This window comes from Paroedura picta, chromosome 6 (assembly GCF_049243985.1).
Source record: "Paroedura picta isolate Pp20150507F chromosome 6, Ppicta_v3.0, whole genome shotgun sequence".
Lineage (NCBI taxonomy): Eukaryota > Metazoa > Chordata > Lepidosauria > Squamata > Gekkonidae > Paroedura > Paroedura picta.
In genome coordinates, this window is record NC_135374.1 from 26662137 (window position 1) to 26688858 (window position 26722).

The window sequence follows — 26722 nt, forward strand, 5'->3', positions numbered from 1 at the left end:
ATATTCATTCCTACTTCCCAGAAGCTTTTGAAGGCTGGTTTAATACATATTGTTTTAACATTGAGGGGTATGAGGTTACTGATTAACATGTAAGCACTGATTGCTTTATTTTTTAAGATTTCTATGGTTCATTACGTATAGTTAATATTCAGTTCAAAACAATTATTTGTGTGTTTCACATTTCCCTTCCAGGACATTCCAGGTATGTCTTTTGAAACTAAGATACATTTGATGCACAAAAATTTCTAGGGTTTTTATTTTGTTTGCTTAAGCAGGTATCTAAAATTAAATCTTTTGGTTTCTCTAAATGAGTGAAATTTTGGATCTTTAGTATTGTGAGAAGTTGCCATATTTTGTGCATAATATAAGTAGAATCTGCTAGATAAAACCAGTGGTCTCCTCTAGTCTGCAGTTTCACACAGCAGCCAACCAATTGACCCAGAGTACTAACCAACAAGGGCTTTAGAGGCCAAGGCATAGAAGTCCTGATGTTGCCTCATAGCAACATTTGCTTACTTGTATATGGCGGCTGTCCTGTATACGGCAGCTCTCTTTAGTCATAATGGACCTTTGCTTCATAAACATGTCTGATTTCCTTTTAAAACTATTCATGCTTGTGACCACTGTTAGTGAATTTCACAGTTCTATTACACATTAATAAGGAGATATTTATTTTTGTCTGTCCTGAAACTTATTTCCAAAAAACTTCATTATGTACCCCTGAGGGAGAAAATCTTTCTCCATCTGGAATTAATTTTATAAACCTCAATCTTGTCCTGCTTTGCCTATCTTTTGTCTAAGCTCAACAGTGGACTTCTGACTCTTCAGCCTTTCCTCCTAGGAAAAGTAGCCCCACCCTTTAATCATCTTGGTTAGCATCAGCCATATATTTTCTGAGATATGGTGATCAGAACTGTACAAAGTATTCCAAATGATCATACCTCTATATCATCATAGCTCTATACAAGGGCAACTGGGCATTTTATTTTCCATTCCCTTTCCTATTAATTCATGGAATGGAGTATGCCACTGCTGCACAGTGAAGTTGACATTTTCTTCAGACTTTCCACTACAACCCCAAGGTTTCTTTTGAGAAGCAATGGTGAAGAAATAGGACAAATCCTTCAATTTCAGGAGGTCCAAAAGGACTCTGTGACTTGACCTTGCATTAGAATTTGAAGCCAGTCTTTCAGTCTTGTCACTGGAACTTTGCTGTTTCTTGTAGTTGCATTCCTTGACAGACAATTGTAATGATATGAGTTGGTTGTATTCATTAGTTGGTAACTAAACTTACAGAGTTTTGAAAGAAATGTTCAAATGTGTTAAAAATTTCTTGTACTGTTAAATCTAAAAAAAATCAGTCTGGTGTTTATTTTGCAGTTGTTAATGTAATGTGTTTCATAAAAATAAAGTAAACTGCTGTTTTAATACAGTGACCTAGAGTAGACTAAAAACATGTTTGTGCAAGTCATTACACTTCAAACTCTTAAAAATCCCACTGCTGGTATTTTAAAAATATTCCTTTGATTACAGACCTGTGGTTCAGTGTCTGTTATAACTGTATGTGTTAAAGTATTTTAATAGGAATTTAAGGTCAATTGACACTCTTATAATAAATAAAATGTGCTTTAAATGTATTTAAATTTTCAAAATTAACATTTTAAGTAAATATTTATTATTGTACAAAAAATTACAAAGGGATATTTTGAAAAAGTAAAAGAAGCAAATGATGCAATTCCAGAATACTGAAAACATATAATTTGCTTTATAAAAGGGTAGAATTGTAGGTGCAGAAGTATAGATGCAATGTAAAAGGACAAAACATGTTTCAACGCATCTTATGAAAAAGGTCTTCTGTGCAGTTAATGTATTCAGCAGTTCAAGTACTATCGAATGTAAATGATGAGGTGATATTGATGAAAGGAGGGATTGAGGTCTCGGGGGGCGCTGATGACGGATTGAACAGAAGCGCCCTTGCGCTGCACGTAACTCAAGTCTGTCGTCTTCACTACTCAAAGCCATAATGGAAGGTGGCAGTCTGAAATGAGTTGCCACGGCAAAGAGTATTATTTTTGAAATGCTTTCACACAAATCACTAGGCCCTGCATACAACTTAGTTTCATGCTTTAATGTCATCAGGAGGCACAAATTGGTGTGTCTAATTGTTTGCCACCTGCCAGCAAAATGAGCTGCCAGCTAGCCAGACGGGTTTGATTGTCCGTCAGCCGTTCAATAGATTGAGAGTGACAACATCAAAAATTTCACTTCAAACTCTGAAGCTCTGAGCAGCTTTTTAGAGACCTCTTCTCCCCACAAGTGCTCTGGACAACTGCATTTTTCAATCAGCTTCAATATGCTGTTGCCTTCTGCCTCTTATCTTAAGAGAGCTATAATTGCATGATGAACAATATAAACTGACTTCTTAGACCCTGGAGCCTGAACTCACCAAGTTATAACTCATCATAACATCAGAAAACTTCTTGAAAATAATATGCAGGTGATATTTGTAGAAGTACGTACTGAGCAATCATGTTCCTTTGCAACATTTTCTAGAGTTACTGTAATTATTTTAGTATTATTCTCTGTCATTTATATAATATATACATCTAAAAAGAACGTTCAAACCAATAAAGTGATGGCTATAAATTCTGGCAATTTTACATTTTCTGCAGAGTTTATTTTAATCATGCAATATTAATTGATGTAGAATTCAATTCTGAAAATTCAAATTTGAAATTTCCATGTTGCAAGTGTCATCACAGAAGAGGTCTAGTTGGTGTTAGACATAATTCTTTTGTTAAAATGACTTTTGTTAAAGTAACTTCTTAGATAGCACTATAGGATAAAAGATTCGTCACAATCTAAAAGAATAAACCTTTGTTTTTAGAATTCTTTTATTATAAACCCCTCTTCCCAACTGCTTTTAAAAATGTGTAAATTTTCCAGAGTATCACAAGCAGCTTCATGGTTTAACCTCAGACAAGTCCAAAGGAGAACCCTAGAAAAACTTCACCAGCATGTTTTTGTTTCAACAATTCTTGCCCATAACCCTCTAAACATTGTTCAAATTTAGAGAGGAACAGTAAGAAGCAGCTTATAGTGTGTGGGCTAGACTCTAGATGCTTTAAATGCTCTCAAGTGTTAATTTGCCTATTCACAAGTGCCAAGATATGCTGTATATTATTTGAAATAATATTCATTCATATTTTAAAAACGTCATTTCCATAGTACTTAAATGAGAGTCATTTTAAATTATCTTCATTGGGAGTAATCTTGTGAAGAAGTCACTAAGTCAGTGTAATTCTGAATTGGCTGACATTTATGCAAGATTTTAAACTCATCTCCCAAAGAAAGTATTAAACCAGAGTACTAAATGTATTTTGTGAGTGCATATAAAATAAGGAAATTATATACTTAACAGTGATATTTTACATTCAAAAGTATTTCAGATGCCTTTTGCAACGCACAAGAAAATGGCATACCAAATCCTATGTATGTATTATTATTATTTGAATTTATTTCCTGCGACTCATGGCGGTTACAAGATAAAAAATAAAGATACAAAGTCTCTTAAAAACCCTGCTAAAATTACAATAATTAACAGAGATACAAATTCCAATAACAAGTGCAGTGGCAAACCAACCCCCCACCTACCCCCGCTGGGGACTAGGGGAGAACTGCTGTCCACCACTGTTAAAATATGGTGGAATACCTTCCGTTGGGGGCCCACAGATCTTCTCTCCATACTGGCCTCAATCATATTCAGTGGGTCTTTTGGATTATGACCATAGTTTTTTTTTTCCGCAGAAATATCTGAATGGCTTCAAACATGCTTTCCAAATATAAATTAAAATGACTAAGTTTAAATATGTCCTATAAAATGTCCCTGCAGTATTTTTATTTGTTTTGGTTTTTAAACTTACACGATAAATTTACTTCCTCTGTCAGACACGGCATCTTCTCTATTTTTAAGCCTTTTTATAAACAGAAAATTGTCATAGTATCCATTTGTTTCTGGAACCTTTCTGTTTCTCTTTGTCACTAAATATAGTTGGTCAGGCTATTTTCATGTAAACAGATGATTTCATTCACTAGGGGCCAAGCCCATTGCATTCAGGAATACAACAGGCGCTAGATTAGTGGGGTGGAGTGTAAGAACTCTGTGGATGGCCTCTCCCTCCCCCCAGGACTTGGAAAGGCTGCAGGTAGCTGTTAGGGAACTCAGGGGCAGCTCTCATGCGGCAGGGATCTGCAGCCATCAAGCCTCAGAGGGAAGTGGAAGGAGGAGGGGGTAGTCAGGGGTGGGGGACAGAAAGCCATTGGCTGGCTACTGGATAGCGAGGCAAGCTGGTTGGAGGAGGAGGCATTCAGGGGTGGGACAGCTGCCCTGAGTGGGTGATAAGCGCTGTGTGGCACTTAAGTCATGAGACATGCTCCTCCTCCAAGGCCTTACCAGAAATATTAAGTGGAACAGATAGTAATTAATGAATCCTTACTTAAGTGCTATGATTTAGAACAGAATAGGACACACACATCCCAAGCTTGCATTGCTGAACAGTGCCACGGCAGACCATTTTGCTTGGCACTCAGGGAATATTATCTTCTCAACATCCAAGGTGCCTCCCTGGTATTACCTTGCAGCTACAGTCACTAGTTGAAGACATCCTTCCCTCCCAATACATTTATTTATTCCTAATTTACCTTTGTTACATAGACAGGAGTGCATTTTACAGCAACATCAACTTCTTAACATTTTTTGTCAGTCCCTTATTAAAAAGTCTGTCCCTTTATTACATGCACAGGAGTGCATTTTACAGCAACATCAACTTCTTAACATTTTTTGTCAGTCCCTTATTAAAAAGTCTGTCCCTTTATTAGATGCACAGGAGTGTATTTTGCTGCAACATCTACCTCTTAACATTATTTTCTTAGTCTGTCCCCTATTAAGAAAATGTGACATCCATAAAAAATAGAGGTTAGAAACATGGCCAGCCTAGAAAACCCAACTTCATCCACCACTTGAGAGGTCTTAAAATCTGATTTCCCTCTCCCCCCCCCCCGCCCACGCACTCAGTGCAAATGTCCATATTTCTCACTATTTTCAGATCACTGAACAATTACTGACTATTCTTATCCAAAGCTCAAGGGCATCTTCCTCTAATGATCTTTCTTTACATAAGTTAAAGATTTTCCATAAATTTCTACCCCCTAAGAGTGATCTCTGTCATTAGAAAGGGTACCTGCAATTTTTTATGTGGAAACAAATCTACTGGCGCATCCCCTGAAATGAAAATTGCTATGAACGTGATTTCTGCCCCAGGGAGCATGCCAGTAGATGTGAAGATGGCAGTGGCAGTACAAGTGAGGCTCCAAGCCAGTTGTGGAAGGTGACCAGCAGCAGCCGCTGGCCAGGCCCAGCACTGAGCCGTGCTCACTGGGCCACCACTGCCAGGACAAAGGAGCCAGGGGCAGCCCTGACCTCAGAACATGGGTGATGGTGGCAGCTGGCCAGGCCTGGTGCTGAGCCCCGCTCACTGCGCCACTGCTGCCACCAGAATGAAGGACCTGGGGCTAGGGGTGGACTTGGCCTCAGCAGATGGGCAGCAGAGGGGGCAGCTGGCCAGGGCTGACACTAAGCCCTGCAGACTGTGCCACTGCCAGTGCCTGTCTTCCATGCCCAGCCCGGTACTCATTCCAAAATCAGGTTGTTCCTGGTTGTCTTTCCACATAACAACAATCTGATTATTGGAATTTTTTTTCCAGTTTTTCTTTTTGTACTCCATGCATCATGCATATGGTATCTCAAGCTTCTATAGATACTGAGGTAGGCTCTGTGTGCACACATGAGATTCCATATGTATGTTTGCACTGATCACCCTTCAAAGAACACCAATTGCAGGTAAGCAGCCTCCTCCCTCTCCTAGGGTTTTTTCCTCCTTGAAAGTGCTTGACCATAATTGTCATATCATAATGCCTGCATACCTAAACTCAACAATTAGAGACAGACTTTTCACTACATCCTTTGGTTTATATATTCTGATCAAAGCTATTTAAATGACTACAATTTTGTTTCAGAGCTAATGTTGACTGTATATGTATAGGAGCACCAATACCCATTATAATGAGATCTGGGTAATATCAAGAAATTCATAAGGACATACCTTTTCAGATCACCTGAAAAAATATCAATAAGTATTTATGACTGCAGTGCTCATGTTTTGAGATAATCGTTGTGTGTATATGAAGAAAGATAGAGGCTAGGGTCAGAGATACCAGAGACTCTCCCATCAATAATAAACAGGGGTAGGGGTACAAAGCACTGCTGTTCCGTTTTGCAACCTTTTTTAAAATCTGGCTCTTATGTCTTCCTCTGCAGAAGTGTTGTAGTACCAGTAAAGAAACCTCCCCCTGGAAGCTTAGCTGTGACTACAGTTGGAGCTGCCACAACTGGAGGTGGAGTGCCACCAAGTAGTACACCTAATATATTTGCTGCAACAGGAGCGACACCAAAAAGTATGATTAATACAACAGGTATTGCCTTTAGATATTTTTGTGAACGTTGTTATTTTTTTAGTCTCCTAAAAAATCTTTTTTTAATGCTAATGTATGTATATATTAGTAATAAATATCAACATGCAGTGTTTTTGACACAGGGAATAGCATCATTGTTGTAATTCCTGACTAATATTATCAAATTTAGAGGAAATTACATAAATTACAGATATGTACTGAGGAAGCTATCCTACCATGTTTAATAATAATAAAAAATTCTCAAAGACCTTTAAAAAAATCAGCACTTGTACCCTCCACCTCTCACTAGGAAGCAATTGAGCCATTACAGTAAGACAGCATGGCTACTCCTCCAAGACTTTGGGACCAGGTACCACAACAGCCAACACCTTTTCTTTAGCTTCCACTCTTTTTCTCTCTCTGCCAAAGCACCAGCAGAGATGGGGAGCTGATAGCCAGCCTACTCCCTCTCTACAGTGCTGGTGTTGGATGGGTCTATTGATAGAGCTGCCTGCAGACTTCTTGTGGTCAGGAGTCTTCAGTATGTATCAGCATTGACAGGTTGTATCCCCTTTCCCATTATCTTCCTTGGTCACAGGAAGGTTATCGACAAGGCAATGGGTATGTGGGGGGATTGTGTGTGATCTTATCTGACACCAAAGGGGGGCTGTCCCCTCTCACTCAGTAACTGATGAGGTTTCGGTTCATCCAGATATTTTCTCCTTCATTATTCAGGAGGTGAAGAATGTTATACATAATCTAATGGGGAAAGGTGATGCTAAGACAGAGGGACATGGATTTCTCCTCACCCTGCTTTTCTTCATCTTTCCTCCCCACTTCCAAAAAAGGAGGGATCCAGCAGATGCAAGCACCATTCCTCAGAGGAACCTGACTCTTATTCTCTGGATCCCAGACCTATCCACAGGGCCAGCTATCTCAGCTATTCATGTAGTCCCAGCAGTCTACAAGGACAGCACGCAGTTCCACCCTCATTCTTCAGAGCTAGACACAGTGTCCATTAGAATTCACTGCATTCTAATACAACTTTAGACTCCATGGCTTCAGATAAGAAAAAGAGGGACTGGTCAGAGGAAGCTACTAATTTTTATTGCACAGTTACTGCCAAATTATTCCCAATAGGAGTATGTTTTGTTCCTTCTTGGAATATCCTCTCTGGCCTAAGTTTTGCAGGATAAGATGGTCACCACCCATCCTGTTCTCTTTTTTATTTTCTACCAGGACCAGTTCAACATCCAATAAGCTATTTTGTATCAGGTTGATTGCAAACTTAAATGAACTCTGGGGAATGGTAGAGGACAGGAAGGCCTGGAGGATCATTGTCCATGGGGTTGTGATGGGTCGGACACGACTTCGCACCTAACAACAACAAATCAGGTTGATGGGATAAGTACAATAGGAAACATTCTTCCTCCCCACTGTGGTTCAGGTTCAGGGCAGCTGCAGAAGCAACTTTAATTCAGTGAGTGGCATGGGATGAGGCATTCCTCCTACACCTTCACCACCTGTCTCAGGTTGAAAGCAGCTGCACAAGCTGCACAACTTAAACCTGACATGGAGGGATGGTACTTAGAGGTACAAAGGGCATTAAACTATCCTTGATTTTTGGACTTTTTCGGTAATGACTTTTAATGTAGCACTAGTTTTTGTTTTTGTTTTATTGAGTTTGGTATTTCTGGGGGAGCTGAATTAGTTAATGTCATATTGTGTGAATTTTAATATAGTATGGATATCATTTAGATTTTTTGTGGGAACCCATTTGTGGGAAAGTGAGGTATTAAATATTTTAAATACATAATGGAATAGTTAATTAAAATTAGTTGTAATGTACCATTCTGCTCTGATAATTGTTGTATTCCTGTAGTACAAAAGGCTTTCATTACATGAAAGAGAAATATGCTAACATTAGCTGAGAAGAGTGGCAGAGTATAACCCAATTAGTTTACCCAAATTCATGTATTCTAACATATTTAAGAAGAGAATTTTTAATATTTTAGGCATATTTCTTTAGGATTGTGGAAGTACTGCACTGGAAGTACATAATATTGTTTTCTTTCACATCTTTGCATTTGCTCTCTGTGTATGGTATATTAATTACAAACATATGTTTGTAACCTTGCCTGTAGTAATTATAGCATTGTTTGGCTGGGATGGCTAATACATCCAGAATGATGTCCTCTCCTTAATGTTTCCCAGGGATTTTCAGTTAGAGCAAGCTTTATACAGTACATCATGATTAACAGACTTAATGCAAGGGAAGATTTTACTTTAGTCATGTAGAGACACTAGATGTCTCCCCAAATCTTCTTTTCTACTTTTAGTAGCCTGAAAGGATGTTGCAAATATTTGGTAAGGAAAAAATACTATTAAAGGTCAATATTAAGTATTTTAATGGCAAATGTTCATATGTAAGCAGCAAATATTTTAATTTTAGGATTATAAAATTATGTTGTTAGTTTTATGCATATGATGGATGGGTTGGGAATAGGGATGGGCACAAACCAGAAAATTCCAGTTCAATTTGGGGTTCAGGGTATTCCCAGGCTGAACCTCTGAGCCTAACCAAACCAAAAGCCCTGAAACAAACTGGCCCATTCAGACGGGTCCGTTTTACTTTCCTCCTTTCAAATGAGAGGGAAGCAATACTTAAGACTTGCCGCCATTTCAGCTTAACAGCAGATGCCCCACTGTAAGCCTAAACTGGCTACAAGCCATTTCAGCGGTCCATTTTGCTTCCCTCCATGTGGAAAGGGGGAGGTGAAACAGGCATTTAAACTTATCAGCTAATGGGTGGATCACCCTGTTCAACTGCTACATTTAAATGGCCTGAAACTCAAATGCAATTGGACAAAAGATCCAGAAAATGTTTGGGGGGCACAAGCCAGTCAAAATTTTAAGGAATTTAGGGCTGTGAACCAGTACATGCCTGTCCCTAGTTGGGAATAGTGTTCCAAGGTCCGTGTGTACCATATAGAATATTTTTGAATGAAAGCTTGGGTGAATAGGACAATTTGGTGTCTACATGATTTTGTTTGCATCTCCCATATCCTGCTGCAACACTTCAACCAGTGTGCCATGCTGACTCAACTAATGGCTGACAGATTCCTTTAGAATCCCTTGGTCCTGGGTAATTCATAGATTATAAATCAATGTCTAATCCTTAAATTGTTGCTCAGAAACAAAATTACTAAAGTTTCTTACAAATGCATGCAATGTGTTCCTGATGGCTAGTCTTACTAATTGCCTAACTTCCTAATTCTGGATCAGCAGAAGTTTCCAAGCAATATTTAAATGCAGCATTATTTCTAAAACAGTGTTATGCTCTAAATTGACATACTATTCCAGGCTTTTTAATTTCTCAGGCGTCTACCGCACCGGAGGCATTATGCCATGCTGCCTCCTGGGTTTTGGCCTGGGACTAGTGGCCCCGATTTTTCCTACCACTGAACGGGGGAAACTTCAGTATGCTTCTCCCCATCTGCCCCAAATCTTTCCACCCACATGAGGCAGCTGAAAGGAAAATGGAAACTTCCCGATGTTTTTTTTTCCCCCTTGGCTTGCCAGTCATTGTCACATGGTGCAAAATCTCTATATCCTTTGGACTGCTCCCTCTCCAAGTCCAAAATCTTTTCTAATTTTAAAAACAAGCTTATTGTGTTATATTTTTTTTAAAAAAATGCTTCCCACACTGCTCCTAGGCCTCCACAGTGCGGCTCTACCTTCCACTCACAAAGGGGTGGGGGAGTAGCAGCTGATTCTCTTTCTGGCAATGATCCCTCCCCCCATTTGCAAAATATTTATTTTGCTCCCGGGTGAGTCAGTTGATACCAGGATCGAGTTGTCCCATGCTGTGCCAATGCTTCTTATGCTGTAACCAATAAAGTTGTGGCCCTTGTACTCCAAAAGGATTGAGAGTGATTGTGTTATCAAGTAGGACAATTAAAAATAAACAGAATACGTTAGAGACCAAAGAGATCCAGAATTTTTTTTAAAAAAAAGCAGAAGCATTTTTAACATGCAAATAAACCTGGTAGATAGCTGGCATATTTTCTCATGAAGGAGAAAGAAAAAAGAGCATTAATAATACGTTTATATATAGCAGGATGGCAAACAAGGTATACACTAGTCATGTTGATTTTTTGGTTCATGGTAAATTGAGAATGTGGCTCTTTGTGAACTGTGGAGTGAGTTATATTGGTCTAGATCAGGCTTTCTCAACCAGGGTTTCATGAAACCCTGGGGTTTCTTGATGACCTTGGGTTTCCCAAATGGGTGGGAGTTAATTAATTTTATATGATCATATATAGTCATGTCAATCCTTCCCTCCCACCAAATGACCAATTATTGGCCTGGAGTGGCTAGAAGGGGAGTGGCCCCAATTGGGAGGGTACACAGCTATGCTTCCCAACCATATTCCACAAAATTGCGTCACTTTGGGGGTTTCTTGAAGTCTAAAGAATGTTTCAGGAGTTTGTCAATCATAAAAATGTTGAGAAAGGCTGGTATAGATAAATCAACTTGTAGCATCATTTTTTACTGTATGAAGTATACTGAATAAAAGTGGATGCATTTTTTTTTACTATTTAGGAATTTCATAAGAAATATAAGCTTTTAATAGATGTTTTAGTTCATATTGTGTATTATATACCAGTGGTCCCCAACCCGCGGGCTGCGGCCCGGTGCCAGGCCGTAAAGGCCTTGGCGCCGGGCCATGGCTCCCTCTCCCTGCCCCCCCCACAGTAAAAAACTTCCCAGGCCACAAGCTTGCGGCCCAGGAAGCTTCTTACTGCGGGGGGGGGGGAGAGGGAATCAGGGCCACGCCCGCGCATTGCGCATGCGTGCGCGGCCAGTTGCCCTGCCGGTCCCCAGCCTCAAAAAGGTTGGGAACCACTGTTATATACCATTAAATCTCTTCCAATTTATAGCAACCTTAACACCCTTGCAAACTGGGCCATGGTTTCCCTTTGCAATCCATCATATTGCATATGATCAATTACTGGAAAGGGAGGATCAATAACATTTATTTTTTTCAGATAGACATTGAGGAAATAACAATCTATCATTGTTCAATCAGTGTGACATAATTTAATAACTAGACCTAGGCATTTGTCAGCCAACTTTTGCTCTCTAAGAACGCAAGACAGTCTTACGTATTTAAATGGGGTACATCTATTTAGTATAGCTTTGCCCCTTAATATCTGGTAATATCTATATGGGAGTATATAACATTTTATATAATATGGATATATGAGGGACAAGCTTAAAGACAAAATGGTGTCTTATTCCTTATATGTTATCTAAAATATATTATCTATAAGTCGACATGATAGAAAAGTGGAAAAATGTTAGGAATTTTGCCAGAAGCTAATATATTAGATTTGAATAATCTAATTCTGATAATAAACGTTCTCTCTAAAAATGAACATCCCAAAAGGAGCTGTGTTAATACATTGTTTTTTGGACTTTATGTACTCTGTTTTGAAAACAGGTGCAGTGGACTCAGGATCTTCCTCCTCTTCATCATCATCTAGTTTTGTGAATGGTGCTACCAGCAAGAATCTCCCTGCAGTTCAAACCGTTGCGCCAATGCCAGAGGATTCAGCCGAAAATATGAGGTATACTTGATAGTTTAGTCTAGAGCTGTACAAAAGGTGAACCACTGACTGTTCCAGTTGTCCACTTAATGCCTACTGGTTAAGAGAATGTTGGAAAGGAAACTGGACCCAAGTAGGTCTTTGTTTCATAAAGCAAGACATTTATATACTTTTAAGCAAGAATCTCTACTTGGCTGTAATAGAGATAAATAAATTCTTTGTATTTTTAAATCTAAATTATGTTGGCAAATTTTGAGGTTCTGGTATTAAAATAAACCAACATAAGACTAATTGACCCACTTTTGATTTGCCCCTCACTTGATTTGTTCCTTCCCTCCTTCTTCCTTTTTACTGATAGAAATCAAGGCTTGATGGCTGGCAGTATTTTGTGGTTGCCTAGCAACCCCTATATATTGAGAGTATCATTTTCTTAAAGATACAGCTTCAGGACTTTTCACATGTTTTTAATAAGCTCTCTCTGTTCAGAGCTCTAATATCTGTAATTAAGTATCCACGGAATTAGCTATACTGATGATGTTACAGGATCATTTTATGAAATAGCAACAATCATGCCAATCACTGTGCAACCATGAAAAGGATAAATAGCTTTCTAGTTTCTGCACATCAGGACCCAGAGAGTACTATTAAATTCTTGTCTGCGTAAAATTTCTCCCCTGCTGATTCCATGTTGGCAGTGATTCCCATGAAATAATTGATTATATACTTGTAAAAGTTAGCACAATGTTGCTTTTCATTTAAGCTTGTTCCAAGATATACATTCTAATTGGCTAAGATCAAAGGTAGTATTAAGTAAATTAAATAATAGGGGAGGGGAATAGAGGTGCAGAGCTTTCGCTCATTTGCAGCTTGTAAAGCTATTTCTTAGAAACAAAAGATGAAAGGACAATATAATCAGCTACAATGTTGTCATAAAGATACATTGCTATTGAGAGCAGAACTAGGAATGTGTATTCATGCTTACGCATACTGAAAATATACCTGAAAAACACTTTATCAATATTTTTCAGCCTCTCAAATTTTTCTAGAGAATGGGGGGGGGGGGGAGATCCTGAAATTATCAGCAAAATCAGGCTGCCATGAAATACCCCATCAGAGCATGTGGGGAGAATTCTTTCTGCAGGATTGGCTGCTGGACAGGCACTCAAGTCTAAACTTGGCTGCTCAGCAGAGCCTCAGCTGAGTCAGCAGGGAGAACTCTTCCTGCAGGATCGGCTGTATTGGGCAGTCTGATTTAAACTGAGCTGCCCAGCAGAGCCTTTGTGAAGACCTATTCCCTTAGGATTGGCTTTTTGGTGTGCTCTGTTGGGAAGTCTGGTCTAACTCTCCTCACAAGATCAGCTTCTAAGCATGCTCTGATGGGCAGTCCAGTGTAAACCAGGCTGCTCAACAGAGCCCCTGCTCAGCTTGTAGGGAAAACGTTCCCTGAAGGGATTGGCGTTCTTGGCTAACTCTTTGGGGCAATCCAGTTTAAAGGGACTGCCAAAAGAATCCCAGCTGAGCTGCCTCTCAGCTATTTTTAGCAGCTTTACCACTGCCCTTAGTTTTTAGTACTGTTCTATTTGACCTGAAAAAATTCAGGACTTCTGAAAAATCCCAGAACCAGATACTCTACCAGGATTTGGTATTTTTCAGGAATCATGATTTTTTTTTCAAGTTCAGTAGACGCCGTTTGAAACACGGAGAAAGAAAAAACTGCAATGGACTTAGGTCATAGGAAGGTTAAATATTTATGATTATCTTCTTGTCATCAATAAATCATGTTGCTTAGAAAAAAATATAGAACCTTCATTGAATAATTGTAACAGGACACTTGTCAAATACCTCCGGAATCTTATACATAAAACGTGATTCATACTTCTGACAACATACTGAAGGTTCCAAAGACTCGTATTTGTGCAATCTTCTCTTCCTCAGGGCCAATTGCTGCTCTTGCTCAGGATTCCACACACATCCCTTCCCTTCAGGCCTGCTGCAAAGGAAGCCTGTAACAACCCCTGACTGAGGGGAGGGATGTGTTTCTGAGAGCAATGCAGGGGAGACTGAGGGCGTTCATGGGTATTTCTTTTGAGGGGGGAAAGCATTCCCTTCTGTCCAACCGCTGGCTGACAGGGAGGCCACAGAAAAGCTCCTACTCCCTTAAAATACTGATGTGGCTGGCCTCACTGCTCGAGAACAGATGCAGCCAAGCCATGAATGTCTCTTGTCCACAACTCTCTGAACATTTGAGGTCTACCACACAAGGTTGTTGTGCAGATGAAACTGGATGCTGTTGCAGAGGTTCTTTTGCCTCCAGCTTCATCTGCACAACAGTCCTGTGCAGTAGGCCTCAAGTGTTTCACCTCCACAACAACCTGCGTGAGCGGCCTTAAATGTTTCTTCTGCATAATAACTGTCCATGCTCCAAAGCAGCCATTTTTGCCTGGGAAGCTGCTCTTTATAGTCTGGAGATAAGCAGCAATTCCAGGAGATCTCCAGGTCCCACCTCGGAGTTAGCTGTCCCTGGTCTGGAAATATTCCTTGAGGTTTGGAAGTGGGGTTTCAAGTGTGTAATGCCTCTACAGCCACCTAACCAGCCACATAACACCCCCTGACCTGTTTCTGGTCAAGAAATATTGCAGAGAAGAGATAAGGTTGCCAGATTGGTGTAGGGTCATGTTCTGGAATTCCACACTACCTAGGTGTGCATACCTGACTAGGGTCAAGACTGCTGTGCACAGAGAGACCTCATCTTAATATTGCCAGCTTCCAAGTGAGGCACTAAACCCACACCAAACCATGAGCATCCATTGTATTATAGAAAGCAACAGGCTTTACTACAAGTAATTCAATAAAATGAATTCTGCCTCTGTGCACCGAGAGTTGGACTATATGACCTTAACTGGGTACCCTTCTAATTGTACGAGGTATTGCATACATTGATCCCCCCCCCAGTAAATCATAACAAGTGTTAGGATTTCAGTGGTCATGTTAACAGAATAGGTGAATCTCTTCAGTATTTCATTTTAGACTTAAAGAATGTAGAATAATAGATGCCTAAGGGCAGTTGATCAGTTTCCCATGAGATACAATACTTCATGTAAAGTATAGTTGTTAATACCTGCTCTTATGGTTCTTGACTCCCAGTTCCAGCTGGCTGGGTGATGGCAATCTGTTGTGCTCCATGAAGAGCTAAGTTTTCTTTTTCATTTTTATTATTTTTTATCTGCTAGCTTCTCTGGTTCTTGATTGACTTCATCCAATCTGCCAAGCAATCCATCTGAGTCTCTTGTGTGTAGCAATATAAACAGATTGTATACTTAATTTTATCCTTGCTTGCATCTTTATGTGCGGAGAGTCTTTAAAAAAGATGGTCCAAGGTACACTGTTGGCTTTTCTCCAGTCCATTTGGAGTTTCTTTTTTTTTTTTTACTATACAAACATTTGTGTTGCTCTAGGAATACTCCATTAATTTCTTTCTTGCGAATGTCAGATTGAATTTATTTGTTATTTTATTAAATGATGTTTCCCTGGTTTCTCTGTCATCAAAAATGTTAAGGAGATGACCTTCCCTTAGGATCACACATCTTTTGTTCCAAAACATATTTTCCTATTTCACTGGCTAAAACCTCATTTGACTGTTCATTATCTTGCTTCATATAATGTACAGAGATAAATCTATCTCTGAAGGATTTCCCTTTCCTATAACTTCCATATTGCTGAGTTGTGTTTTGTTTAAATAGCATAAGAAGCCATTACTAATTCTTAAGTGCTGAAAGCCTTTTTGATGTCTCTAGAGATGTCTTAAATAGAAAACTATTTGTCTACAGGGGGAGATGTAGGTAATCTTTATGTTTTACTTTTGTTAATGTCAGTTCAAGATTGAGAACATGAACAACTAACATACTTTACTATGCTATAGCATGAATGATCATAATTCTTTGTTCTCCTTTTAGTGCACATTTTGGCATGCTTATTTAAAAATGACCAAATGGCTTTATAGGAGTACTCCTATGAAAATAGATGCTACAACAGAAAAATCAAATGGCTGATTTAAAAATGGTTGTTTTTAATACTTTCCTACTAGTTCGTGGTGGACATGGAGGGGTGGAGGGGGAGAAGCGGTGACTGAGTTCGGGCTGGGGGGGAAGGGGTGTGCTTCACGGGGAGGCTCCGGGGGCATTGGATGCTTCTCAACTCGGCAAGGTAGCTGCCGTGCGCCTGATCTTACCATAGTCCCCGAATAGAGGGCGAGTGACCGGCAACCAGAGCTTGCCTTCAGCCAGCCGCAAAGGTCAGAGTCGTCCGCTTCTGTGTCTGCAACAGTGGCCACTGGCCACTGCTCCCCCACCTCAGTATGGGAGGGAGAAGTGTGCGACCACCGCCAACAAAAGGGCAAAGCAGATGGGCTCCTGAGGCTTCACGGCGAGGTTGGGCCATGCACACAAAGGGCAGGCAGAAGACGAGGGATGGCACACAGATCATCTCCAAGCAGGCTGCTAGACGGCCGTCGGGAAACTCCTTGTTTTGTTGGCAAGCCGATGCTTGGCTACCATGTTTGCAGCCAGGCAACAGTCCCTGTCGAGCGTTTGGCGTGGACCGGGCGGGGCCAATGGGCCAATTGGAAGGTGCTTTGTGCCCTCTGATTGGCCCCTCTGTCAGCAGGCAGGGGCCAAAGGGCCAATCCAGCAATTTCGATCTCGGACTCGGCCCACCTCCACCCCCCCTTAGGCAATTATTTATACTGGGGAGCGGTGCAAAGATAAGGTTATAATAATTGGAGCCCCGCATTATTCCAGACATCTGTTCATTGGCCTGGACAGCAATAAGTGAAAGGCAATCAATGCTTCATCTAATTTTCAGTTACACCAGAGTCTTGCACTCATTGACCAGGACAAAGTTTAAGACCACTGGCACCTTTAAGACCCACAAAGTTAAGGATACGTGCACAGGAAATCTTATATCCAGAATAAAACTTTGTTGGTCTTAAAGGTGCCACTGGACTCAACCTTTATTCTGCTGCTTCAGACCAACAAGGCTACCCACCTGAATCTGTCTTATTGACCGTAACAGCATTCTTTCACCATCAGAGCCCACATGGTGTATGTATGATGGGAAGATTGGTATTAATCTAGCATTAGGAACCCATTTGCTTCAATCTGAGCTTCAGTAGTTTCTAGACGATATGCTACAGAAAAGGTCAGGATTTATTGGGAGCCTATAAGTAAATCTAAACTACAATTAACAGGAAGAATGTCTAATTGAGCTTAGCAGGTTTTTTGAGAAAACACGGCCAGTATAGGCCTGTCATTATCTTGCATAAAGTGACAAACTAGTGTAGAGTACTTCTGCTTCATCAAAGAAGCTGCATTAACCTTCAGTATTAATCAGTATGAGCAATAAGAACGTTATGCTTGGCTCAGCAAATAGAAACAAGCAGTTTCAGTGAACTTCTACTCTTTACTGAAATCTTTGAAAAACTGAGGATAAATGGCCATCTAGTTGTTTACCATATATATAAAATATTACTGTTCAAGAGTATGACTGTCAGATTGTTGATACTATTTTTATAGTCAGCTTGAAGAATTTCTTGGGGAACATGGATAAATTATGGCATGATCACATATATTTGTTTTTCTGGTTCTTTATTTTCTGTAGCATTACTGCAAAACTTGAGAGAGCCTTGGAAAAAGTGGCTCCTCTCCTTCGGGAAATCTTTGTGGATTTTGCTCCTTTCCTGTCTCGCACACTATTGGGCAGCCATGGACAAGAGCTTCTAATAGAAGGTAACTGGGTAACTCTGGGTTTTATCATTAAAAAAATTAACTTAACCAGTTTTTCATTTTTCATACATATTCATATGTATCTATTAAGAAATTGATAGATACAACATTAAAGAGGGAGAGCAAAGCCTCCTGAACATGAGTAAGCCTGTGGTTTTTGTCTCATATTGGAAAGATAGAAGATCTATGTAGTATTTTTTTTAACTGAAGAACATTTGTTGTACACCCATTTATACTAAGTTAGGTATATTTGAATCATAGAGCTTAAGCAAGCAAGTTCCTTTTTGTGTTTTTGTGGCTTCTGTATGAGGCTAGAGAAAGCCAACAGGCTTGTGGGTTTTTTTTTTTTTTATGGCCCATGGCATTTTTACAGCCAGGTAAATTACTTTGGATGATGCATGCATGAGGAATTAAGAACAGGCACTCAGTAAACTATTTTTTTAAGGAAGAATCTTGAAAACGGTATTTAAAAGAATGAAATATTGCAAAGTGTTTGTACTGTCTTAGACTTTCATTAGAGTAATACTACAAACTGTTATGTGTGTATCTAACAAATAACCACCCAAATATTAGCTTGGAAATAACTTCTTAACTGCCTTGTAGTACCTGAGATCATACTTTTCAAAATAAAGAAAAATGAAAAATGAGCATTTTTGTAGGACCTCCACCATAGATGTCTATTCCTAATCCTCTTTCCTCCCCCAGTTTAGTTCTATATCAGAGAAAATTCTACAGTTCAAGAAACAATTCAGATTACAAAGGAAACTTGTATTAGGCAAAGTGCAATTTTGCCCTTTGACAGTTAGCTGAGCCCCCCCCCGCCCTGCTCTTTTATGAATTACTACTATATATTTATAAGCTTTCCTCGCTTGCAAAAAAGCAGTGTGTCAAGAGACAATGGATTGAGAAGTCTTCAGAAAAAAGCATATCTCAAGTCTCATGCATTCATTGAGTTAGTTAAACCGTAGCTTGATTCCTTGTGGAGAGTCAATGTAGAGAGATTGTAACTTGTTCATTGTAAATTCTATGACAATGTACAACATGTGACAATTGAACTAGTACATAGGACAAGAAATAATATAGTGTGCTTCTTTTCTTTAGTCCAGATACCAGATTTTCCTTTATATTAAATTCTGAGAAACTTCAGAGAAAATTTCCCCCCAGCATGAACATATTTTTGATCAATATTATGTATTTCGCATACAAATTAGCCTTTTATGCTATAAGAATTTGGATTCCTCTTTAGATGAAATATAACTATACAAAGTTTTCAACATTTTAAATAAAATTGTTTTTCACAAATGGAGTCATTGTTTCATTCCTCCCTATAAATGTTATTTTAATATATCTTTTATTTAAATTTGTTACTTTCTCTGTTGCCACATTTCAAATATATGGAGATAGGAAGCAGCTGAAGAAGTGGTTAGTCCTAAAACTCTTGTTATACCTTCAAATGAAATATGATAACACTTTTTGTGAAATTTGTTTTGCATTGTATAATGGTCTCTAGAGATGGGCATGACCCAACCCATGGTTCTCTATGAACCCACAAAATTGGGTAGTTCATGGCTTGTGAACAGGGCCCATGACAACCTTGCATGACCACATACGGGTCTTACCATTCTGTGTGTGTTTGTGGGTTTTTTCAGGGGTGGAACTTCCTTTTCTAGGTGTACGGACATCGAGCACACAAAAATCTCTCTTCCAGCATACATGGGGCTTGGAAGGATTGTCTTTTGGTTTCCACGGCTACTTCAGTGATTACCCATTTAGCTTGATCGGCATCCTCATTAGCCAAGAGTAGTGCTCCCCTTGGTTTCAATGGGAATGCCTTGGTATATATGCCTTGGCTGCAGAGGAGAGGACCCGCAGTAATGGGTTTAAACTACTAGTACAACGATATAGGCTAGATATCAGGAAAAAAAATTTCACAGTCAGAGTAGTTCAGCAGTGGAATAGGCTGCCTAAGGAGGTGGTGAGCTCCCCCTCACTGGCAGTCTTCAAGCAAAGGTTGGATACACACTTTTCTTGGATGCTTTAGGATGCTTAGGGCTGATCCTGCGTTGAGCACGGGGTTGGACTAGATGGCCTGTATGGCCCCTATGATTCTATGGTTCTATAATAATTCCTGAGGCCACGTGAGAGTGGTTATTTGTGGGTCTTTGGCTGCTCATTTCTGGCTGCCATTGAAAGCCCCCTCCTCCAACTGGTGCCCGATTGATTTTTAATTTTAGCCTTGGTGCACCAGTGGCACTGGTTATACTTTTCCACTGGCTGCAGGCAAAAATCTTTTATTTTCTGTCCTTAAAGTATTCTGTCTGGGAGCAGGGGAAAACAATCCCATCCCAACGTGGTGTTCTTTGAGGGTTTTCCTTTTAAACCTCTTCTGGTTTAACTCTCCTAATTTTCTCTATTAAAGAGGGGCAAAGGATCTCCCACAAATCCAGATTTCTACTTTACTTTTTTGGGGGGAAACACTTTATTTCAGGTTTTCTCATCACTTAGGGTGTGTGTGTGTGTGTGTGTGTGTGTGTGTGTGTAGGGGGGAGCCCTCTCTAGCTATGGTTTCACTCATGGCATTGCATCTATGCTGGTTGCTGCACAGCCAAATCATCTTATTGGCTTTCAGCATTTAAACAGATAGAATAATCTCAAACAGAATCAGAGTTCCATTTCTGGGACACATCTCATAATTGGGTGGGAGTTTTCCTGGGTGTTCTCTGACATGCCCCATTCATGTCAGAGGACTACCCCATTACACAATAGCCTAATCCTAGATGATACCCTTTTGCTTCTGAAAAAACTGTCTCCAGACTGAGTGGAGCAATCACTGAAGAAGGCTCAGGAAAGTGGGTAATTCAATACCTAGGACCCCATTTTGATTGCCTAAATGATTAAGAATTGTGAAAAATAAACATATATTCCTGTGTCCTTGTAATCTCCGCAAACTGAAATGTTTATAATAGGGAGGTGCCACCTTATATTAAGTATGTCAACAGTTCATGTTAAGGAAAGTAGTTAAATGTGAATGATGAAAGTTTAAAGAGATGTTCACAATAGACATTCACATTTATATCCCAGTGGAAGCAATGCACAGGGTCTTGACAGTGTCTGAGCTTCTTGGCAAAAGATACTGTTTGATAGAAGAGTTAGGGACCTGCTACACAGGGGGAAGCAATGAGCAGTTGGTAAAGCAGGGAACGTCTTATTTTGGACACAGCACAATCTGTTTTGAACATCTGTCTGATGTTGTTAGAGCAGTATGTGCATAGCAGCAAGTTTCAGTGAACCATTAGCACCCGGTGTCTGAATAACTTCTTATATTTGAATAATAGAATCTAAAAGTTATGTTGTTACCATTTGATTTTATTTTAAATTGTTGGTATTATTTTACCTAGAAATCTGTTTTGTGACGTGTAATCAGTTGTACATGGATTAAGTAATAACCCCCCCCCAAATATCATCCAACAACCTTGAATAATTCCATTACAGATTAATAAATGAATTGGATGAATATGCCATTCTCTTTGTCACTGTGGATATTGATATCTTGTACTGTATTTCTTCTAGTTTGTCATTGTACATTCTCACAGATAGGTTATGCTTAAGGCAGTGAGTATGCAGACTTGGTTGCCTTTTTAAAATTATGCCCATTACTTAATATGAAAGAATAATAGCAAAATGAAAATAAAAAGAAAGATTGGAACAAAGAGTTCAAAAACAAATTCAGAATATTGTGCGGCGTTACAACACATTGGTATATGTTTTTAAAGCTTTATAATAGTCAATATCAATAATGAACTTTGTATGAATAGGCAAATCAGAAAAATTCTTTTCAGTATCAGTATTCAAATTGTAACCATCTTGTGCCTTCAAATGATGAATTATTTTCTGAAACGTTGTTTCTTCACTTTGTTAGAACAGCAATGGAGAGAGTGGAATCCCTAAAGCAGACATTGGCAAATTATAGCCTGAGAGTCAGATACTCTGACTGGCTCAGAGTGATATTGAATTTTCTTGAGTGCTTTGTATTCAAATCCATTTATGGATGTTCTATTTATACCTGAAAGCACATGTGTGGCCTGCCCTTATGGCATTGTGCTTCATAAAGGGTAGGGTTTGTCTCCTGAAAACTGTATCTCTTAAGACCTGACACCAGTGAATTAGCAAGGATGATAACGTCTGGCCCATACAAAGGAGTGAATTTCAGACTGAGAACTGAGTTAAACAAGATGCAGTGAAATCTGTGAATTGCTATCCTGAGAATGTTTTAGCTGGTAAACAGAACCTACAGGAGGCACCAATTCATATCCAGCCCATGATGTAGAAGATGGGCTGTCTATTTTCCCAGTCTTCCAGAACTGCTTTTTGCTCCATTGGCTATCATACAGATAACCAGAATGTTGCCTCAAGCAGGAGCTTCAGAGAGCCATTTTATCATTAAGGGAGTAGCAGCTGTTCTAGCCAACAATGGTGATGGCATCATTTTAGACTCCAACCCCGGTTATATTAATAAAAAATTCCGAACTATGATCTGGGTTCATAAAGCATTTTTTAAAATTGATTTTATCGACTTTTTTGGTATGTACTAGAAGTTCCAGTGAGACATCGGAAGTCTTGTTAATACTGTAAGCATGAGAGCAGTAGATGTGAAATGAACAAGTTTGAATAAGAAGACATTAAATCATTTGGGGAAAAGTGACAGTAAAGGCATTAATAATCATACATAAATGGAATTATGTGCCAGACAACACACACATCTTATGTATACATAAATGTTGTCAGATAGGATAAAACCTTACGAGTTAAGACAAACCATTAATTACTTGCCATGTCTAAGAAGCTCTGAACTGGCTAGTCCAGGCTAGCCCAACCTTGTCAGACCTTGCATACTAAGCAAGGTCAGCTCTGGTTAGTATTTGGAAACCGAGTTGATAACCTTAAAAAGCTGGGAAAGCTACAACTTTATATGATATAAATGTATTTCATTTGAATTTGATTTGTGGAGCTCAAATATATAAAAATTTTAAAAGCAGTAAAAACAGCACAGTGACACTTTTTCGACAGGTCACACATATATAAGTTAGTTATATCTTAAGACCTAGCGCATTTTGACCCTTGCAGGTCTCCCTCAGAGGTCATTATTAAGCACAGAAATACATAAAATATGTTTTATATCATCTTTCAATCACCAGGGTGGTAAACCAACATCTATATTCAAGTGAATAATCACTGGATGTTAAAAGTTCTTATACCAATCAGGATTCTTTCAAAGGGCTGCCTTGAGTAACCTTCCCTGGTTTTGAACAAAACCTGCTGTGTGTTATTGTATGGTATCTGGAAACCTTCAAGACCAGGGTTGTTATGCAGAGGCAGGCAGTGGCAAACCACCTCTGAATATCTCTTGCTTTGAAAAGCCTATAAGGTAGCAATAAGTCAACTGTGACTTGGTTGCCACCAAAAAATTAAGGGGGAAAAAAGCTACGGTTGTAGCTAGTTTAAAAATCTACTTTCTGTGGCAAAGATGTTTGGCAATCAATCTGGCTCCAAATCATATTTAAAAAAATAAAAGTATATCAGACACTTGAATGGAAATCATACTGAGCGAATGACCCTAACTGCTATTGCAGTCATAAAAAGGTCACTGCAAAAAATACAAGGTCATTTTACAAAGTAACAAAATTAGGCGATATTTTTGGAAATTTTCTGTGCAGCCTCTTCAGAGTCTTGCTCAGAGTTGAAAACTGTAAAAAACCACATTAAGTCTTTTAGGGCTTTAAAGGTAAGAACCAGAACTTTGAATTGAGCCCAAAAACCACATTAAGTCTTTTAGGGCCTTAAAGGTAAGAACCAGAACTTTGAATTGAGCCCAAAAACCAGTGCCGATCTTTCAGTAGAGGACTGATATCTCTGTAACTAACCCCTGACAGTAGGTTGGCTGCTTCATTCTTTTTGTAGATGAGGATTGGAAAACCACCTTAACAAACACTAAATATTTAGCTGTGGTTATTGCCTGTGAGAAGATTGGATTTTGTTCAGAAGAAGGGTAAGAGATAAGAAAGTGCCCCTGAAATCCTCATTTATCGGAGGATTTCCAGGAATAATGGTGAGAATAATAAAGGGGCATGCAGTAAGAAGAAGATATCAACAAAATTTCACACTCCCTTCAATGGCACTCCCAAAGTGTCATTCTACTTGTGGAAAAGAGTTTGGATCGAGTTCTTTTCCACCTATCCTTTTCTACAGTTTATTCATAGGCCCCCCCAGATACTACATTCTTTGGGTGTTGTTTTTTTGCGCTCTACATGTCCTCATTTTGAATTGGTAGAGATAAATCCTTCTCCAGCTTCAATCAAGTGCTCTGGTTAAACTACAGGCCATTGCTAAGTATGTCTTTATCTTTAAGCTGCACTGCAGAATCTCTGATTTTGTATCCATTCTGCATTGCCAGCTGCTGTTTTTATCTCTCCTTCCCCTTATGGTTTCCATTGTTCTTAAATGGATGCTTTTATACTTTGGCCACATCATGTTGGTTATCTTAAGTTTATAACATCTAACATATTGTTGAGATAGGGTCACAGCATAAAATATCCAAGATGTGGGGATATACATGCAGGACTATCAAGTGTCTAGGATGTATAAAACAATGTTCCACATGTCTCCCACTTATATCTGAACAGTTTCATTAGCAGAGAGGAGATAGCATCAGAAAACTGGGAAGAGCAGGGAAGATATTACTGTGTTGGGAAATGTGACTTTTCACCTGTTCAAGTTCTTCCAGAGGCCCAGAAGAAAAACAGAAAGGGAAAGGTTATCTCTGTGTACAGTTAAAGGTCATTATGGCATTGCCAGGCAGTATATCACTTTGTTGGGCCATGCTGTGGATTTCAAAATGTTGCCAAGTGTCCACAAATGCTACGGTTTCCTTAAGGCTTATTCTAATCCTTAATATAAGAAAATACCTTCTCTTGTAAATGTTAGTGTTGTAAGAAGCCTTCTGCATAAGATTGCAGGGAATGGGGAAAGGGCTGTGGCAATAAGTATGGACTTCTAAAGGTCCAAGATGAAGGAAGGAATTTTTAAAAATATATTAGTCGAAATGATGAACTGTTTAACAAGCAGAGTTACGTCCCTAAGTCAGTGAGCACTAAGACAATGAAGCTCACACAGTAGTAGCTACAATCACCCTAGTTATGAATGATTTTGAGTGTATTGCCGTCTGTTTAGCTCTTCTTTGTCAGATGGCTAATAGTTGATGTGGTTTGCAGGTGATAAGTGTCCCATTAATCTTTTTGATTCTCTAGCAATTGAGCATGAGAGAAGCTGATCAATTACGGCAATTGTCTCTTTAAATGAGATTTTTACATCCACCTCTTATTTCATTAATTAACTGTCTGCTTGTAAATCTGATAGAGTAGAATGCTCCTGGCTTCCTACAGCTTGTTCTGTATTACAGTACAATAAGATGGGGTTGTTAGCAAAGTGGGTATAAAAGAGTGTTTATTCATTACCTGTAATAAATGTACATGGTACTGTGTAGGAGCACTTTTGTCTCCAGTGGCTCTTTGGTCATGCCTATTTGACTCATTCTAAAAAGTAGTTAAAAATTAGAGCTGTATGCCATGATTTTAGAATGGCTTTAATTTCCAGAAAAGTATACATACCTTTGTTAATCCCATCCTAATCGTATTATCTTCAGTTATACATATACTGCTTAAAATTCACAATTCACGTGTCTCTCACACTAAGCAAACTAAACATTTATAAGCATCTGATACTTTAATATAACTGAGATCCCTTTTCTCAATGGAAACAATTCTAATATAGTAAATCTGTGTTGGCACAGCTTTATTATTCTATTATACATATATGCGTTTAATGCTTGTTGTTTTTTGCCATCAAGTCACAGCTGATGTATGGTGACCTTATAGGGTTTTCAAGGCAAAAGATTTCTAGAGGTATTTGGCTGTTGCCTGCCTCACCCTGAGAAAATATTTAGGGCTCTCTATATTTTTGCAGTCTATCAAAAAGGCTTGGTGCTTTATCTGTATTGGGACAACAAAATGACATATTTGAATTTGCTAAGTCATGTATGCAAGAATGCTTGAACCTCATTGAATGGCCCTCGCATGATCAAAACTAGTGAATATTAGTAAAAACCTGAAGGGATGCAGATGCAAAATTAGAGCATGAAGTATATCCCAGATATATTTCTACTAGCTCTAAAGCTGAAATTGGATACACATAAAGTCCAAGACATATTAGTAGAAAAGTTTGAAAATTATTTGCTTTATGTTGGGAACAGTTCTTGAGCATAGTACAATCCATACAGGGAATGGAACATTAAATTATGAGAGTTCTGTTGCTGTTCACATACTTCAGTGAGCTATAGTGGATTTTTAGTAGTAGTCAGGAATGTGTATCTGAAGTAAGGTGACCAGATTTTAACATTGGTAAAGCGGGACACCATTGACCGGGGGGGGGGAGGTTCTTGATTAAAAATTTGGCCTATATGGAGCAACAAAAAGTTTCATTGTTTTTCAGACTGGTGGATATGAATGTTTCACAGACTAATTATGCTTTTTTCATGCTGAATCAGAGTATACACAGATTACATAAACAGACTGGTAAAGTCTGAAATAAGATCCCCTCAAAACACACTTGTCCATAATAAAGGGGCATGTACCTTCAAGTAAGTCAAATATTTCTTTGCTGTGAAAAAGCTGAAATCAGTCCAAGACTGGAACATGGATCTGTGCTTGCAGAATGCAAGCTGTTTTTACTATACCTTTAAATTGTTCTCCCTATAATTTGGCAGAA

General features: G+C 39.0%; 1 protein-coding gene and 1 long non-coding RNA gene across 13 annotated transcripts in view; one reads left to right on the forward strand and one right to left on the reverse strand.

Annotated features, from left to right (window-relative positions):
- Positions 1 to 26722, forward strand: part of NBEA (neurobeachin) — a 438607-nt gene that overhangs the window by 126992 nt on the left and 284893 nt on the right. For 11 of the 12 annotated variants that reach the window (XM_077341872.1, XM_077341873.1, XM_077341876.1 and 8 more), the window contains 3 exons: positions 6377 to 6531; positions 12017 to 12143; positions 17778 to 17905. In XM_077341872.1, the coding sequence (XP_077197987.1) occupies positions 6377 to 6531; positions 12017 to 12143; positions 17778 to 17905 (410 nt within the window). The remainder of the gene's footprint in view (positions 1 to 6376; positions 6532 to 12016; positions 12144 to 17777; positions 17906 to 26722) is intronic. The other variant, XM_077341874.1, reaches the window with a different exon arrangement.
- LOC143839623 (uncharacterized) overlaps positions 1 to 26722 on the reverse strand; it is a 116025-nt gene that overhangs the window by 87296 nt on the left and 2007 nt on the right. The window lies entirely within an intron of this gene.